Source organism: Colletotrichum acutatum, assembly GCF_030867785.1.
Source record: "Colletotrichum acutatum strain CBS 112980 chromosome Unknown BDZ83scaffold_95, whole genome shotgun sequence".
Taxonomy (NCBI): domain Eukaryota; kingdom Fungi; phylum Ascomycota; class Sordariomycetes; order Glomerellales; family Glomerellaceae; genus Colletotrichum; species Colletotrichum acutatum.
Window position 1 is genome coordinate 90,405 of NW_026849089.1, and position 17,427 is coordinate 107,831.

Below are 17,427 nucleotides of genomic sequence, written 5' to 3' on the forward strand. Positions count from 1 at the left end.
AGGTCCGGCCATCGATACGATAGAAACGAACGCCATCAGAGGCAATCACGATGGTCCGATCCAGCTTCTACTTGCAAATTTTTCTCCAAGCTCGGCTGGTGTCGTTCTTTTGTCGCTCTTTTCGCCGAAAACAGATGCATGCTATGTTAAGTCATGCGCTATCTGCGGCTTTGTTTGGTTGGCACCAGAAACAGAAGACTCGTGACAACGGTTTTAATGACCGTCGCAAGGAAAGTTGGGAACCTGCCACTACGCTTCTATTGTTCTCGATCCAGCTGAATGAGACTTGGCTGCAATTCAGTGGTGTTCTTGACACGGCGATTGTAATTATTTGCATTTACTATGCGACTCGAGGCCCAAAGTCCACTCTCGACTATGAGTTGGACACAATATGAAATCATGACGAATCGGAGTTTAGGACAGGCTTACATATACATGGCTCTTGATACAATCGCATGCAGTAGATCGTCAGATGGCTAGCTTGCTTGCTTCATAGCAAAGTTTACGTTGCTCAAAGTCGTCTCTGTGGATACTTGAGGCGGTAAAGAACCAGCCATGATAATGGCCGGTCAGATTGACAATTTTGGGGAATGAGGTTTGCCCCTTGGCTTATGATTCGCTTAATCGTGTAATAAGCTGACAAGAGAAAGACTTGAACGACGGCGTTTAATTCTTTTGGGGCATCAGGGACTTCGGGTGGCTGGCCGAACTGTCTGCCGCCTCGGAAAGCAATGCGCCGCAGTCAAACTAGTTGTCAATTCGTTGGTTGTAGCAAGAGGCCTAGGTATGTGACATTCGCCTACTATATTTCGTTCAACAATCATGACCAACCGTACGACCAACACCAACGCTATTCGTATGTGGTAGCTTCAAGTCGCACCGTAATCTCAACTTATGCTAACTTCGGATACCCCGTTTTGAAGACATTTTCCGGGTCGAACTTCTGCTTGATCTCCCTGAGCCTTGATAGGGTGTCCTCGCCATATGTTGATACCCAGTCCATGTCCCTGTCAGGCCCCAGGTTACGGTTCCCGTATGGAAGCATTTGGCCGTGTTCTGAGAGGGAGTTGACCAAATCATCCGCCCATTTCTTATACTCTTCATATTCCGCCGCCTGTGCGGTGGTGTCGATGACACCACCCGAGGGAGCTGCTATGCGATGCCTCTTGCGCAGAGGGTAGCATACTGACGGGTTCGCCTCGATGGCTCGACCATGAGCGGCATGGATAACAGTAGCCGAGGTTGCACCCGGTGGTGAATTGTTGCCGAACGCACTGGCTATTCCTGGAGTGAAATATTCGAACATCCTCAGTCGAGGATACCAGTGGACATTAGTCGGCGAGGGGATTGCATCGAAAAACGTAAAGTCGTCCACTGCAGGCCAGATAAGTTATTGTGGTCTGTATTGGGGGACTGTGGTACATACCTTCTGCCACCGTGTTGAGAACTGGCGTACCAAGAGACTTCATCTTCTCAAAGAAAGCCCAACCCTCTTCCAGATCATCGTTCTCAGACGTCCAAGCAAACAGCCAGGCAAATACGGGACCAACGCCGGGAAGAGCCATGTGAGTAGCTTCGCCAGTGAAGTTGACAGGCAAATCCCTCTCAAATTCACCAAATTTCTTCAACACTTCGCCAACCTGATCATTGGGAAATCCGAGAAAGCCCGCCAAGAAGCCCGTTTGGGGATACACCTTGAGCTGCAGCTCGACTACAACACCAAAGTTGCCGTTGCCAGCGCCGCAAAGAGCCCAGAGCAACTCAGGATGATCGTCCGTGTCGACAATGTCGCCATTCGCGAGAACCACACGCGCACCGAGGATTTGGTCCGCACCAAGACCATGGTAAGCGCTCGTGTATCCGTAACCACCGCCCATGGCCCAGCCAGCGATGCTAACAGTCGGACACCAGCCGTGGGGGGTGACGAGCTTGTGCTGCTGCAGAAAGTGCGCGAGTTTGATGCCCAGGATGCCGCCGCCAACGCGGACGGACTTTTTGTCTTCGGCGATGACGATGCTGTCGAGGCTTCTCAGGTCCACGATGACGCCGTCTTTCCCCTGTGCCTGCCCGAATGTCAAGTCGTGCCCACCACTCCGGAGGCCGAATGGGATGTCTTGAGCTTTCAGCTCCTTGATGATGGCAACACTTTCGGCTTCGGTTCTCGGCCGGATGACCGCGAAAGGCTGTTGAGTCATGTTCGCGTTGAAGAAGCTTCTAACTTCCTCGTACTTCTCGGCCGAGTTCGTGTATACCAGAAGATTGGGGAAGTTCGTCATGAGGCTTTTCAGCTTGGGTGCATCTGCAGCAATCTGCTCCAGCGTCGATGCTGTGGGGTGAGACCCCCGGAATTCTGGTGAAGCCTCAAGTGATGCCATTGTAGTTGGATTCTCGATATGTAACGTTGATTGACATTGCGAAGCTTGAGGTCACAATGGAGCTTATATATGTCCCGTACATGCCATGCGCGGAAGGGGATCTGCTGCCAAAGCGTGCAGATCTCATATCAGAATCCAAACAGTGACTGTCGATTGGACAGGAACCCGAGAGTTTTAACCATGCTACCGTAGGGGAGGGGCCGGCTAGGCTGACGTGAGATGGAAGCAGGGCAGTGTGTGGTTTCTTGACGAAAGTCCCCATGGCACGACGCGTACGGACGGACATCTGGCCACATCGCGGTCGGAAATAGCTACGGATTAGTTGAAGAGTTGTCAATCTCTTGTCAATTTGATATGCTTCCCGAAGAATCCAGAATCAAGGAACCATCGTGATAGGTCGAGGTCTTGAGCTGTAAATAGTCGAGAGGGGTAACAATAGGCTGGGCTTGGCATTACTAGTAGCTCAAAATCGTGAGTTGTGTAATATGCGGCTCGAGATACGCTTGAGACCGATGATGGATTCTGGACTGGGTGGTGGAAGAAGGTCGGTATATTCAACTCCTGGATTCAACGTGACGGTTTTGACGTGGTAGATTGGCAATCGACGGCCTCCAATCGCTTCACATTGTCTGCATTAGACCTCAACGGATCCCAGACACCTAGCCAGCCGGAGTGAAGCTCGCCGACTTCTGTTCAAGTGGCATGTGCTTGCGTCTCGGGATCAGCATTATGCGCTAGCTCTCGGAATTCTGGCGACGTGCAGCACTAGCTTTTCGAAAACCTTGATACCGGCAGAATCATGGACATTTTCGGTCCAAATGACATTCTCGAGCTTGGCCTTGGCTTCGGGCCATGTAGGTCCCAGAGAGTCTCGCAGATTGGCCAACTTTGGCAAAAGCCAACGATCGTCCTCCTCTTCAAAGACGGATATGGCACCGATGACAAGACTCCAGGCCAGTAGTAGCTTCGTGGAAGCGCATGTCGAGGCTGATATCTCGAATTTCTTGCATGCTGACCTGAGCTTGGTAGTCAAGGAGGTGAACTGGAATTTTGCACCTTGTACCTGGAGAAAGAGGGTGGTGATGTAGCTGATCATCCCAAGGCGACCCAGTTCGGCCAAGGCATTATGTGCTGTCGTCTCCGAGTACAACAGCCGGTATTGAACGCAAGTCATGAACTCCTGAAACAGGTTCGGGTCAATCTTGCGATTGGTGTGGTACAGCGCGGTCGCCAGGCGGGAGAAGTCGTGGAGATCTTGGAAGACGTTGCCCAAGCGACTGTCGGCCGCGTCCAAGAGAAGTCGTACGCTTGAAGAACCAGGGCAAATCTCGGAGCCAACAGGGACTTTGCCCAGTATAGGGGAAAAAGCAGGCTCCCACGAGAAGGTATCCCGGAAGTAGAGCGGCTTCTCGCCGGTGCATAAACTCCAGCCAATGTCCACCCTTTGCTTCGTCAGATGTTGAGCATAAATATCGAGGAATGACACGTACCGGCAGATCTTGACCTGCAACTGAAGATTGTGAGAGAAACTTTCGATTCCGCCCCTCAGCTTCACTATCTGACGCATGCCTTGGATATGTGCGGCGGCATTGTCGCGCTGTCCGAAAATTTCAGCCACCATACACATGGACACAATTGTGGCGATGGTCGAGTCGGCCAACGCCATGTCTTGGTCTGCAATGTTTTGGTTCAAGAGCTGGAGTGTCTTCCAAATATGGAAGTTGGTGTGCTTGCTTGGGTTGTCTCCTTTGACAGTGTCGTTCATCAATCCTACGGTGAATAAAATCGAGTGCAGAAACGCGGCATCTGTTAGCAGCCAGTAGAACCACGGCGTCTTGCTCTCGTCGTACTGCAGGCACCACTCGATGGGGTACATTGTCTCTTTAACAACGGCGTAAACTATGACCAGGTGAGCATAATGACAAATCCAGGGCAGGAATCAAGCTCACATTCGAATAGCATGCCCCGGGAGGCCGCGTCAATATCGTCGGCAAATTGGAACATGTACAAGTCATTGGGTGTGCGGAATACATGCTCGTACCAGGCAATTTTGTAGAGCTTTTGCTTTCTCGGCTCTTTAACGAGAGCAGTGAGTGACTTGGGCGCAGGTGGTTCCTCTGGTTCCTGTGGGGGTTGAGGACTAGTCTGGTTGACCCATTTGGTCGAGCGCTTTTGGCCGCCACGAGACGGGCGTGTATTTTTGCCTCGCATGACATGGCTGCGTATGAGTTTCCGATCGTCTGTCTTGGGCTTTCCAGATGTATCTGTGATGACAAAGGCAAATCCCTTGCTGGCTGCAATAGCGACGTTAGAGTGGATGATGATGATGGGTAGATGGATTAGAGATCATACTAGGCCGTTTCTGGTTTCCCATCTTCAACCCAGCGGATCTCAAGGGTCCTACTGCCTCTTCCGGTGAATAATCAAGTGGAGTTCCCTCTCATATGTAATCAGCAATGACTTGATGGAGACCTGACGGAGCTAAGGGTGCAGCCGAAACGAGGTCTGAGATGCTCCTCGGTTTGAGGTTGAAGTGAGAAGACCGGTAGGGAGGAAGGACTGTTTACCCAAAGGGGAAAACAATCGAGGAAATGGGTAACGGAGCGTTGAAAGGCAACGAAAACCACGCGTAAGACGGTCGGATTTACCCTGCAACCTTACCTTATCCCGACCTAATCGCCCCTCACTACGACAAAGTAAGCCGGCACGACGACCAAAGTCCCTTCGCCGAGCACTGATTGTTGCCTTCTTCCGGTCTAGCTCCGATCCTTCCGGCCGCAGCCCCGCTCGCTGGCGGCCGCTCCGCCACGTGTTATCCGGCGGTTTAGTGGGCCAAGGCACTGGTGGGGGATCCGAACACGCCGTCCACACACCGATTGCTTTCCGGTCTTGGACAAGGCCCGTTTCTCACGTCGATTGATTCCCATATTAGGTACCCAGTCGGTCTTCCCTTTTGAGACAGCAATCCATCACCAGGCGTTCACGATGCCTCAACTTCAGCCATCTCTAGCGTTTCGGTGCCTCTGCCCTGCAGTCTACACGCGTTCAAGAGTGCAAAGTGCCTTACATCCCAAAAGTGAAGCTGGTCATACCCCAGATAGCTTGAAAGCTATATATTCAGCACGAATTCGACGATGAATTCCAACATACTGCTCTGTACAGATCAATGCAATCACATCAACAACCGCAACAACCACAACACCTTACTTCTTCTCACATCACCTCACAACTCATCATGACGAGCTCACTTGAACTCACTCCTCTCACCATGGGGCCAGGCAGACTATTCATCAACTCCCAGTTCTGTGCCACAGTCCGGACACCACCAAAGGACCTCTCCCTCTCCGGGAAGACGGCTATCGTTTCTGGAGCCAACATTGGGCTGGGCTTCACTGCCGCACGCCAGCTGCTCGATCACAATCTCTCACACCTCATCATCGCCGTTCGATCCGCTGAAAGAGGAGAGGCTGCCGCGAATATCCTGAGAGAAAGTCATCCCGACGCTACGGTCGAGGTCTGGTCTCTAGACATGCTCTCATACAAGTCCATCCAGGACTTTGCCAACCGCTGTTCCAACTTGCCCCGGATCGACTACGTCATCTTGAATGCTGGCATGGTTCAGGAAGACTTCAGGCTCTCGCCAGCAGGCCATGAGCAGGTCTTCCAAGTGAACTACCTGTCGACTGCCCTTCTCGCCATCCTTCTTTTGCCAGTCTTGAAGTCCAAGAAAGCTTCAGATCAGCCAAGCAGATTGACAATCGTCAACTCTGGCACTGCCTTTATGGCCAAGTTCCCGGAGCAGGACAAAGTTCCCATGATAGCGGCATTCGACGACGAGAAGACTTTTAATGCCACCGATCGGTATTCGACGTCGAAGCTCTTGGGTCACCTCTTCATCATCAAGCTCGCCCAACATGTCCGAAGGGAAGATGTCGTCGTCAACCTCGTCGACCCGGGTCTCTGTAAAGGATCAGGACTTCACCGCCACGTCGGCAGTCTTATCAAAACGATAGCGGAAGTGGGAAAGAGCTTGACGGGGAGAACCCTCGATGTCGGAGCGTCAACATACCTTGATGCCGCTGTCGTTAGAGGAGAAGAGACTCATGGAAGCTACTTGATGGACTGGAAAATCTTTCCGTAAGTGCTGACTGCCCACGCCCTTTCATCGATGGACCTCGCTAACTGCTCGCTGACAAAGCTTTGCCAACATCATCTATACACCACAGGGCAAGACCGCTCGAGAGCAATTGTGGGAGGAGACTCTACAGGAATTGGACTTTGCCGGGGTGCGCTCGATCCTTCGCTCCATGCAGTAGGACTCGCGATAAGGACCTCGCTTCCTTCCGGGCCCTTTTGCCCCGTCAGCCTGGGACTTGGCATTACCTGGGGAACATGTTGGGTCGTATGCAGAAAGTCTAATTGCTGATTGATGCAGTCGTCTCGGATGCAATAGTTTCTGGTGTCAGTCTGCCTGTTTTTCTTGCTGCATTTCCGATTTGGTGTATTGGGTGAATGGGTCTCGCTTAGATATCTCGTATCATCTTTGGTCATTTCATGGGTATTCTGGTCTACATAGAGTAGTGAGTTGACAGTCTCACTTCTGTATTGATTTGTCAGTTCCAACAACGCCCGCTTGTGAACGCCTCGACCGCAGGCAGTCCATCATTATGTCTGGCAAGTGGTGGCGTCAGGATGCTGTAGCGAGCTGGTATGGTGGCAAGCCGTAATCCACGAAGGAGGAACTGAGTATCATGACATCTACCTCGAAGGTTAAGAGATAACGGTGAATCCCAAGCCATGATTTATCTACTCAAGTCCCAATCCTTCATATCGGATGAACCGTCCTTTACGGCGCAATTGGCAAGTGCAGGAAGGCGGAAGAGGTGTGTAGATCGAAGCGAGAGCTCACCATAAGGCGCAAGATCATCGATATACTGCGTCTTCATGGGTGCAGCGGATACCATCTAAAGCCGTCTCGCAGTCCACGAAGGTCTGGTCCTGGTACCAGAATCCTGTAGCCTGGCTACGGCAAGTCCCTGCTTGACATGATAGCTTATGCCAAGGTGCCTCAGCACTCATTCACGGTTGGCGTGGCAAAGCACCTTCTTAGTTGAGATGGTACGTTGTATTGCTATCCAAACTGAAGGGGGTCAGGCTCGGCCCCCCCAACGGTGAGTGAGCTTCCAACTTTGCATTGCAATACTCAGGAGAACAATGGCATGGCGACCCGTGAGAACTAGCAAACGATCCTCAAGCCTTGGCGATCTTACCTTTGGATGGCTCGCGATAGGGTATCACCGGTTGAGTGTCATCACCGAGCTGTCGGATACATTCACTCTGGGTTTGTCTTTGTCCTGAGATGGAAGTGATATTGCAGCCGAAAGTCACCGGCATGCGGTTCCAGCCCTCTCTTCGAGGCCCCTTGACTTGTACGTAGCTGAGCGATGAAGCGGCACGATGACCACTTCTGGGCCTGCGCCCGCTGCCAAGGCGCCGCATCATTTGTAGAAAGCATCCAAGTTCCAACATACCTCTCTGGCACTCCGCAGGCCAAGAACAGACCGAGCCAGGGGACCGCTGCGGATGACCCTAGAGCCAAACGACCCTGGCGATTCCGCACGATGTATGTCTGTCGACTCCAGGCGCAAAAGGTCTGCGGCGATTCCTCAGCTCGCCCAGCGAAATATCTTCCAAGACTTTTCCAAGACGGCAAGATGCGCCCATACGAAGCATTGGCATCGCCAAGGAGAAAGCCAAGTTGCCGCGAACCGAGGATTCTGCAGTGGTCTACGCATCGTGGGTCTTGGGAGAAGTGTAGTTTAAGTCTCTACAACACGGATATGCAGACGAACGTCACGAATGTAATTTATCAAGGGAAAGTAAAAGTCACCTTCGATTATTGTTGTTCAAAAAGCCATCTAGACTAAAGGCTAAAGGCGAGTCATTGGCTTGGTTTGCGCCAAGAGACCATTTCGAACTCACATCGAATACGGAAGCTTCTTAACAATCGCCCTGGCGCATGACTGACCCTTTCGACTATGAGGATGCAAGCTATTCGTGTATTTCACGACTTATTCACGGGCTGCCACATCTGCCGCCACGCCGCCCGAAGAGCAAGAAATGGAACCCAGGATATGGCTCGCGATGGCCCAGCGCGCGGAGTCGCGCCGCACAAACGTCCCTGACGTCTCTTGGCACGCTTAACAAAGTGCCTGCTTTGGTTTTGAGCACATAATGAATGATAAGGGATCACGCGCCTATTGCGATAACAGTGGAGGGAATTACACCATGTCGGGTTGGCCAGCATCCTTGATACAACATCAAGTTCGCAACGTGTGGTGTACCCAATCGCAGCGTCGGTTTTTGACCTGCCGAAAGAAGACCAGTGCCGGTCGGGAATGTACTCTTGCGCGAACGACAAAGCAACGGACGGAAAAGCTGTTGGCCTGTCGTGCGTGTGCGGTTTTGGAAATGGCGGGTGGCTCGTCCCTGCAAGCCAAGACTTCAATGTCACAGGGCAAACGCCGCGGCCGGCTGTGATTTCGAGGGCTTATCATCGGCTCGTAAGCTGGCGCGAAAGCATCATGTTCCGGAGGGAGTTCCGCACCGGCAATCCTAACGGCGAACATCTATGAGGTTTGTACCGTATCCGACGCAAGTCCGACGTTCATCTGGAATCGAGATGTGAAGTGCTCATTGTCGGCGAGCGACTTGGGAAGAGTAAGTGTAAAGAAACATCCGTGAGTGCAATGTTGAATGCTTGTTAGTATTTCCGTACTGCGTAGGGTATAGACCACACAATCGACAGCAATCTGGCCCAAATCGCACGGAATGGCTAGCCAATCCTACGGCAGAAGACTGACAGGGATGACTGATAGGACGCGTTGCTTGATCCATCTAATAAGCTGCCGATGTTTGGCGCCAGTCTGGTTCGAGCATGGATAGTGGCCGTCAAAAAGTTCCTCCAGAAGCAGTGTTCTGCGTCCCTCCGCCCCCCCGCCCAACTGGCCGAAGCTCTGAACACAGATTAATCAACTTGCCACCTTGTGGCTGGTTGGATGATACGACTCCTCTTTGTCCACGGCTTTTGAATGGTCAATCCGGTTGCAAATCCTCCGTCCATCTGGCTGATAAGAGTTGGAGAGACGGGCTGGTGGAGAGAGAGGGGAGAAGGGACAGACAGGGGTTGGTCTCCGTAGCGGAACAGGGCTGCATTGTTGGGATGGGGGCACAACTTCAATACTCTCTGCCTCACTCACAAGACTCGAGAGTCAACTCTGATGTTGAATAGGCGTGAGGCTCTGATAGCTTCAGCGCCTCTTTTGTAGGCTGCAGAAATGGTGTGTATTTCCCCGGATGGTGACAAGCTTTCGGGCAAGATCTCTTGATTTTTCTTGTCCTTCTTGATGGCAGGTCTTGGACGTCTTGGACGCTCTTGGGAGACCTGGGGGGATGTCGTGAAAGTCTTGGGCAACGGGCTTGGGCAAAGCTTGGGGGCTCTTGGGGTTTCTTGGGAGAGGGACGCCACGTCCAGGGTCCTTCGATCATATCCTTCTTCAGCCATCACTGCGAGCTGCCGAGCGCCTCGAGTCGTCTATGCCGTCGACTAGCGCGTCAATGGGTGAAGGGGGAGAAGCAGCAAAAAGGACCGAGGGCTATCAAGTCGCCCTCCAACAAGAACAGCCAGTGCTAGCCATCCACACCATCCAACTATGTAGACTCTAGGGGACGAATTAACCGTTTTCCACCAACCTTCCGTGCTTCTTCGACGCCGTTTTGACGGTGCCTCCCGCTCTCGCCTCGCTGCGGCAAACACCGCTGGAATGTTGTAGTGTAACGTCGTGGCTTCCGACTAGCTCGTCTCTTCGTGCTTTAGTGAGGTGCTTCTGCATTTGCATTGTTGTGCTCACCAGCTGAGGGAAGCGAAGCGGCGCAGCAATGTAACCAGTGATAAGCTGTACGACCGAGAGCCAATTCGTAGAATCCGAAGCAAAGGTATGGATACGGTTATGTATGTCTCGATACTCCATAGAGACAAGATCGATTGATCGATGCTCTCACGATGGAAACCCAGGCTGATGGATGGGATGCCTCTCCACCCCGGCCCTCACGTCTTATCGTGTGCTCATTTGAACCACCGCACAGAGTTTCATTCTTCATTCTTCCGGAGCGGCTCCCTCCCACATGCCAGTTCCACCAAATATGCTTCTTGGCGGGAGCACAGTGAAAGGGTAACACTTTCACACGCGACAGTGCACGGCCAATGCCGAGAGGGATCCCCGGATTGGTATTCGTATACGGAGTCGGTCACTCGCCTTGCCACCAGCATCCCCCCGCCACTGCCATATTGCCTGCTCAGAGCCTGAGATTGGACATTGATGGGGGGGCAACATGGATCAAATGTCTCTACACGGCGTAAAAACTGCGTACCAACACTATCCATCAGAGACTTGATCGACCAAAGCGAGTGAGACAATGGCTGCTCCCTCCTTCTGTAAGCTGGTGTGTCGCACCACGATGAAGCCATCGCGATTACGACGGGGCGCGGATTCGCAGAGGGCCCAACGTCCAAGATACTCCGCACCATTGGCAGACCTGGATCTCGCAAAGACTGCAGCCGCATTCGCTCACGTTCAAAAAGTCCCCAAAAGAGGTCTCCCCGCTATTGATATCTTGGACCTGCCATACTGGATCAAGCCACTCGAGGGCCCAACTGCTTGGCATCACCAGCGGAAGCGCACTTGACCTCCCAAATAGGCGGTTTGCTGCGTGTTGGCCGCCCTGTCTGGTCCATGGGAAAGTCCAGCAGCTGGTGAGCATGTTCTCCTCGTAGCCAGGCACACCAGGATCCCTCATCTCTGGAGGTCCATCCGCGCTGTGGGTTCCTGGGTCAGTGGGTGCCGAACGCAACTGGACCCCGGTGGGTGGCCGGGAGGAGGAGTGGGAGGAGGTGGGGTTTTCCTTTCCGCCCATCGGCCCACGACTAGGAAACTGGAGTCTGAAGGACACCAAGGGAGAAGAAAGTAGAAAAAAAGACGAACTGGACCGGCATGTTAGAACGACATCTCAGGCGTATGGCTCGTTCGAAGGAAGTTTGTGTCTCTTACGTACTGGGATAGACGCTGTGATTCTCTCTTGTTGGTCTTTCTCACTTCCTCCATGTCATCGTCTCACAACCTCTCATCTCATCCTATTCTTTCATTGCAGCCGGCCCCCGGCAGATTGCGCCCAATGCGGCTATAGTGCGAATGCAGACCGATCCCTTCCTACCGCGTCCCAGAACCTTTGATATCGGACTTGTCGCAATGCAGAAGGTAGACCTCCCTGTCACAAGGGTTGCACTGGGGTCTCCGGACGCACAAGCATAGGAGGGAGGGTGACGGGCTGGAAGTCCAGCCCTGAACATGATCATCCCTGCCACCTCAACTCTGGTTCCAGAAAGGGGAAGCTCACTGGATCGACTGGCCCAGCGCCATCTCGGCCTCTCATCTATGTTAGGCGCATGGGGGATCTCTGCCGTTACCTGTATCCTCGGGATCGTCTCGTGGCGAAACTGGGACCACCGTCGTGTCCGTTCGTTGCCAGGCCGTTGGGAACCCTTGGCTCCACCGTCGATAAGCATCCGGCGTCTGACAAGGATGGCCGCCTCGTGGCTCTTGGATATTAAAAGGTCGAGATGTCCTCGGTTCCCTCCACCCGCCTCTCGTCTCTTTCTCGGTCACTGGCAACTTTCCAGCCCAAGCGTCCACGGGTCAACCGAATCAAGCTTCTACAACCTTTTCAAGGTGAAGAATACTGACCCAGTGCATCAAAATGTCCGACATTCGTGAAGAACGGGCCCCCGTCCACCAGGGCGGTGTGGTCTCGAACGAGAAGGTCTCGACCGAAAAGACTGCTCCTGTAAGTTGGTCCTGGATGTCGACGAGCATCAACATACCTCTCCATTGATGAACCATACGCTGATGCCTTCCATCAGATCGTCGATGCCCACCCCGATGGGGCCGACTACAACGAACACGTTGAGCACGACTTCAACGTCACCGAGGATGATTTGCTCGAGGCCAAGGAGCTCGCCTCGCAGATGTCCCTCGAGGAGGTCCGCGAGATGATGTTCAACGTCCACAAGATCCACGAGAAGGATCCCAACTTCCCCCTCGCCATTATCGAGAAGATTGAGGACTTCCTCCACAACGACGATGTCTTTGAGAACCCCGAGAAGCACGAAACTCTCATTCAGGAGATGAAGCTCGAGGCCGCACTCATCACCGGAAACTCGCCCTACGCCGAGGTCCGCGCCGTCGTCGACAACCACGACGACCCCACCATGCCCAGTTCGACCCTCCGCGCCTGGGTTATCGGTCTCGTCTTCTCTGCTCTGCTCGCCTTCGTCAACCAACTCTTCTCGGTCCGCTACCCGTCCATCACCATTCTGGCCAACGTTGCTCAGTTGCTCGCCTACCCCCTGGGTAAGCTGTGGGAGAAGTCCCTCCCCGATGTTGGATTCACCGTCGCCGGCCACCGTTACTCGCTGAACCCCGGCCCGTTCAACCGCAAGGAGCACATGCTCATCACCATCATGGCCAATGTCGCCTACAACATCCCCTACACCAACTACATCATCTGGACGCAGTGGCTGCCCAAGTTCTTCAACCAGAGCTACGCTGCCAACTTTGGCTACCAGCTTCTCATCTCCTTGTCGACCAACTTCATCGGATACGGTCTTGCGGGTCTCTGCAGGAGATTCCTCGTCTACCCCTCGTACTGTGTGTGGCCGGCATCCTTGGTCACCATTGCCTTGAACTCTGCTTTCCACACCGACAAGAACTCCACCGTCGATGGTCCCTTCAACAGCATCTGGCGCTGGAGCAGACAGAAGTTCTTCTACATCACCTTTGCCGCCATGTTCGTCTGGTTCTGGTTCCCCAACTACCTGTTCACGGCTCTGTCCACCTTCAGCTGGATGACCTGGATCGCCCCCAAGAACCGCAACCTCGCGACAATCACTGGCTTCAACAGTGGTCTTGGTCTCAACCCCTTCCCTACTTTTGACTGGAACATCCTGTTGTACGACAACACCGACCCTCTCATGGTCCCCTTCTTCTCCACCTTCAACAAGTTCCTTGGCACCTTCATCTCCATGTTCGTCGTCTTGGCTGTTTGGTACACCAACACCTACAACACCGGATACCTGCCCATCAACTCCAACAAGGTCTACGATCACTTTGGCGCTCTGTACAACGTCTCGCGCGCCGTCAACGAGCACGGTCTATTCGACAAGGAGGCGTACGAGGCGTACTCCCCCCCCTTCTTGGGCGCTGCGAATGTCATGATCTACATGTTCTTCTTCGCCATCTACACCGCCACAATCACATACGCCGCTCTCTACCACCGTCACGAGATTGCCCTTGGCTTTAAGGCTCTCATTGGTAGCTTCAGGAAGAACAGCGACATTGAGAAGGACCAGGTCCTTGACGTCCACAGCCGTCTGATGAAGGCTTACCCCGAGGTCCCCGAATGGCACTACCTCACCGTCCTCGTCATCGCCATTGCGTTGGGCTGTGCTGGTATCGCTGGTTGGCCTACGTACACCACCGTCGGTGTCGTCTTCTATGGTATCATCCTCTGCATGATCTTCGTCGTGCCGGTCGGTATCATCAAGGCCATGACGGGTATCGAGGTCACCCTGAACGTGCTTGCCGAGTTCATCGGTGGTTCCTGGGTCGAGGGTAACGCCCTGGCCATGAACTACTTCAAGTCTTTCGGCTACGTCACCTGCGCTCACGCCGTCTGGTTTTCCAACGACTTGAAGCTCGCCCACTACGTCAAGATCCCCCCTCGCCACACCTTCTGGGCTCAGATCGTCGCGACTTTCGTGTCCACCCTCGTCTGTCTCGCCGTCCTCAAGTTTCAGATGTTCAGCATCCCGGGTATCTGCACCGAGGACGCCAAGTTCAAGATGACCTGCCCTGGTATCAACACCTTCTTCACCGCCTCTGTCCTTTGGGGTACCGTCGGTCCCAAGAAGATTTGGGGTGCTGGCGGCCAGTACACTGCCACCCTCCTCGGCTTCCCCCTCGGTGTCGCCATCGTTCTCTTCTTCTGGAGCTTGAACAAGTTCTTCCCTAAGTGGAAGTGGGTTCGCCAGATCCACCCAGTTGCCATCATGTACGGAGGTCTCGTCTGGGCCCCCTACAACATGTCCTTCGTCTGGCCCTCCGTCCCCATTGCCTACTTCTCCTGGGTCTACCTCAAGAGCCGCTTCTTGGGTCTGTGGTCCAAGGTCAGTTGCTTCCCTGCCACCGCTATTCGCATTCTGAGGCTAACACTCACGTTCAGTACAACTTCGTTCTCTCCGCCGCTTTCTCTTGCGGTATTGCCATCTCCTCTATCATCATGTTCTTCGGCCTTCAATGGCAGGACATCGAGGTCGACTGGTGGGGCAACTCAGTCGTACGTTTTTTCCCAGTTCCCAACTTGATCTTAAAAGACCCTACTAACATTCCTCTCCTCACAGGTCAGCCAGGGTTGCGAAGGCAAGGCTTGCCGTCTGCTTACTCTTGCAGAGGGCGAGTACTTCGGTCCCCGCATTGGAGACTTCCACTAGATGTGGAGGTTTCCTTCGTGCTGCACAACTAAGTTGTGCTTGTGGCTTTTTGTTTCGAATTTCAGCGCATGTATGATGTGATGAAAAGAACGTGGGGACTAGAGACATCGTGGACACGTACCTAGAAACGGTGTTATAATCAGCGGATGTAACGATTTGAAGGATGAAAGAATACCCAACCATTCATTTATGACTTAGTGGAAGAATACTATACCCCATTGAGCAAGCTCAGTCTCGTCTTTTTCCAATGTCTTTTCTTGACGTCGTGTTATGCGTCTCGAGGTGAGGCCAATTCGGTCATTCTATCCCGGCATTCTCATCTCACCGTCACGTCGATTCAGCAACACTGGCCAGTGATTGCTCTCGTGAGGAATTGGCCTCATTTTGTGCGTTTGAATCCCAATGAATCATGCTTGTCGTGGCCACCTCCACTCCTCTGGCGTTCACTTATCTCCAGGGTCATATATAATGAGATTCACCAACGTCGATGCCGCGGGGTCGGCAATCGCTCGGTGCCGGGCCGGCGTGGCTATGCTGGACAAAGAAAGCCTCATTGGGTCGCTTAGATGATGCCCATGATCAATTCCACGATTTCGTCGATCAAGCTCGGTTCTGATCTCGGGGACTTCGTTGGCTTTGACGACTAGTAGCTGAATGTTGGACCTGGAGACGTTGGCGATATAGCTCTCAAATCGACGGGACCAGAAATCACGGCTCTAGGTGTGGCAGAATTCGTCGTCCCTCTAGGTCCGTTATATCAGCCTTAGGTTATTCGGGGTTGAAATTCGATTGAAGCACATGTACACATACTCTCGACGACTCGCTGTGTGCAAAGGAAGGGAAAGTGTGACACCGCTTTTCTCCGTGGGACGACGTCGACGACTTCAACCGGGTCCGTGAGACAAAAAACGTCACGGCTGGATAGGCTCCTTCTGTGTGATATACCTGTCCATACCTACCAGCGTCTAGGAGACACCGTGGCTTTCTCTTCGTGCCTCGTCTTCCCCATCATCGACTTTTGGTAGGCCTGGTGCCGTCGAGTTGGGCCTGGCATCTGCTGAAGGATGTTTTTGAACGCACCATGGGGACTCTGGGTATTCACTGAAGTCGTTGACGATTTACTTCAAATTTACACAAAGCACGACATGAACGTACAAGTAATACCGGCGTCAGGAAGCAATCCAAGTAATCAAACATGACAACGGGGACGTCCGTTTAAAGGAGTAAGTCTCTTCAACATGAACCAATCCAGCAATCTAATAAAGTTATAAGCTAAGCCAATCAAGACGTACACTGACGATATTCTAGGACCAACGTTAGCCCGGCTTACATGGGCGTCTCGGCTGCTGACCGACTCACCGGGCGACTACCGAGCCGTCAGCAATCTGACCTTGAACTTGCGGATTATACGTCGTCCAAGGAAATGCGCATGTCTTTGATGCCCCGTTTTCACAGTCTTGATAGTCGGCATTTCTCCGGTTCGACGAGGTGGACGGGGCTTATCGTCAGGCAGACTCGACGGCGAGCTCAACTGGGCAGCCCGAGCAGGTCGCCACGCTTGATTCTGGGTTGCCAAGGCTTCGTGGAGCATCCATAATATCCTCTTATCTTATAGAAGAGCAATAGGTTGCCTTGGCGGTACTTTATTTTACAAGTAAGCATCGGTCGAAATCGCCCGAGCCGAGCAACAATCAAGGAGGCCACATTGTGGAATAGATACGCTGCAGTCATAGAGATATGCCGAGCATGGACGTTCGGAGCTAGAGCATCTCCTTCAGGGGCGCCTCGTGGTGAGAGTTGAAGCGGAACATCCTGGAAATTTGTCTGTCAGAAGTTATGGCCGGTTTCAAGGCCGTCTTTCTGATATGCCCATCGCAAACCCAATAGTCCTCTGCACAACACAATGTATAGGGTAAATTGCAAGACCTATTGGTTATCCATGGTGTTATGGTCTCCTGAGTCTTAAGATCCGATGCCAGGACAGCCTTGGACACCCATCCCGAGGTACGACTGAGACAGCGGCAGAGGAGGCATCGCCCTTTCCTCACAGCAATGCAGCCAGTTCAGTCCCATCAGAATCATGAGGGCAGCTCTCAATCTTCCCGGAATCTGCTGAAGTCTCCCGGCTTTCTTACTTCAATCAAGGGATATGTCTTGATCAGAGCGTTCGTCGGCCATCAGCTACCTACTGAGAACCGGACCTCGACACGGCCGGGCTCCCCGTTCCCGGCGGAGAACTCTGTGAGGCCTTGATCTGGCATGAACCCAATAATATGAAAAAGATGAACACCCATCTCAAGACAAAGCAGATAGAAAACCTCTCGAGACCTCATCCGTGATCATGCCATCACGCAGGTATATATCAGAATACGTGACAACTCGTCCACCGCCCTACTCATCCCTGCTGACCTCTTTCACCCCATCCAATATCGTTCATCCCCCTTTCCC

The 17,427-nt window shown here is 53.0% G+C and overlaps 6 protein-coding genes across 6 annotated transcripts; 2 read left to right on the top strand and 4 right to left on the bottom strand.

The window, feature by feature from the left end:
• Positions 1–614: 614 nt before the first annotated feature.
• BDZ83DRAFT_460878 (putative oxidoreductase) lies at positions 615–2,738 on the bottom strand. The gene is made up of 2 exons (XM_060503232.1): positions 1,427–2,738; positions 615–1,374 (listed from the first exon to the last, which is right to left on the bottom strand). The coding sequence occupies exons 1-2, from the start codon at positions 2,373–2,375 to the stop codon at positions 893–895; spliced, it is 1,431 nt and encodes a 476-aa protein (XP_060361537.1). The 5' UTR covers positions 2,376–2,738; the 3' UTR covers positions 615–892.
• A 364-nt stretch (positions 2,739–3,102) lies between these two features.
• On the bottom strand, positions 3,103–4,749 carry BDZ83DRAFT_755188 (uncharacterized protein; the record flags this gene model as incomplete). The annotated part of the gene is made up of 3 exons (XM_060514579.1): positions 3,103–4,274; positions 4,325–4,669; positions 4,728–4,749. 3 exons carry the CDS (start codon positions 4,747–4,749, stop codon positions 3,103–3,105), a joined length of 1,539 nt encoding a protein of 512 aa, XP_060361538.1.
• A 459-nt stretch (positions 4,750–5,208) lies between these two features.
• On the top strand, positions 5,209–7,167 carry BDZ83DRAFT_631971 (short-chain dehydrogenase). The gene is made up of 2 exons (XM_060508930.1): positions 5,209–6,512; positions 6,574–7,167. The coding sequence occupies exons 1-2, from the start codon at positions 5,542–5,544 to the stop codon at positions 6,689–6,691; spliced, it is 1,089 nt and encodes a 362-aa protein (XP_060361539.1). The 5' UTR covers positions 5,209–5,541; the 3' UTR covers positions 6,692–7,167.
• Positions 7,168–8,260: 1,093 nt separating this feature from the next.
• Positions 8,261–9,343, bottom strand: BDZ83DRAFT_631972 (uncharacterized protein). Its single transcript, XM_060508931.1, has one exon. The coding sequence runs from the start codon at positions 9,002–9,004 to the stop codon at positions 8,696–8,698; it is 309 nt and encodes a 102-aa protein (XP_060361540.1). The 5' UTR covers positions 9,005–9,343; the 3' UTR covers positions 8,261–8,695.
• Positions 9,344–9,347: 4 nt separating this feature from the next.
• BDZ83DRAFT_631974 (uncharacterized protein) lies at positions 9,348–10,015 on the bottom strand. The gene has a single exon (XM_060508932.1). It carries the CDS (start codon positions 9,937–9,939, stop codon positions 9,631–9,633), a length of 309 nt encoding a protein of 102 aa, XP_060361541.1. The 5' UTR covers positions 9,940–10,015; the 3' UTR covers positions 9,348–9,630.
• A 2,073-nt stretch (positions 10,016–12,088) lies between these two features.
• On the top strand, positions 12,089–15,146 carry BDZ83DRAFT_461076 (OPT oligopeptide transporter). The gene is made up of 3 exons (XM_060503234.1): positions 12,089–12,275; positions 12,352–14,655; positions 14,712–15,146. Exons 1-3 carry the CDS (start codon positions 12,189–12,191, stop codon positions 15,009–15,011), a joined length of 2,691 nt encoding a protein of 896 aa, XP_060361542.1. The 5' UTR covers positions 12,089–12,188; the 3' UTR covers positions 15,012–15,146.
• Positions 15,147–17,427: the final 2,281 nt, after the last annotated feature.

Excerpts from the sequence above, each read along its gene's own strand:
- BDZ83DRAFT_460878 (XM_060503232.1), bottom strand. The coding sequence starts at position 2,375 with ATGGCATCACTTGAGGCTTCACCAGAATTCCGGGGGTCTCACCCCACA. Across the intron at positions 1,375-1,426 it reads TCTCAACACGGTGGCAGAAG|TGGACGACTTTACGTTTTTC; the intron begins GTATGTACCACA and ends TCTGGCCTGCAG.
- BDZ83DRAFT_631971 (XM_060508930.1), top strand. The coding sequence starts at position 5,542 with ATGCAATCACATCAACAACCGCAACAACCACAACACCTTACTTCTTCT. Across the intron at positions 6,513-6,573 it reads ATGGACTGGAAAATCTTTCC|CTTTGCCAACATCATCTATA; the intron begins GTAAGTGCTGAC and ends TCGCTGACAAAG.
- BDZ83DRAFT_631972 (XM_060508931.1), bottom strand. The coding sequence starts at position 9,004 with ATGTTCGCCGTTAGGATTGCCGGTGCGGAACTCCCTCCGGAACATGAT.
- BDZ83DRAFT_631974 (XM_060508932.1), bottom strand. The coding sequence starts at position 9,939 with ATGGCTGAAGAAGGATATGATCGAAGGACCCTGGACGTGGCGTCCCTC.
- BDZ83DRAFT_461076 (XM_060503234.1), top strand. The coding sequence starts at position 12,189 with ATGTCCGACATTCGTGAAGAACGGGCCCCCGTCCACCAGGGCGGTGTG. Across the intron at positions 12,276-12,351 it reads CGACCGAAAAGACTGCTCCT|ATCGTCGATGCCCACCCCGA; the intron begins GTAAGTTGGTCC and ends GCCTTCCATCAG. Across the intron at positions 14,656-14,711 it reads TCTTGGGTCTGTGGTCCAAG|TACAACTTCGTTCTCTCCGC; the intron begins GTCAGTTGCTTC and ends ACTCACGTTCAG.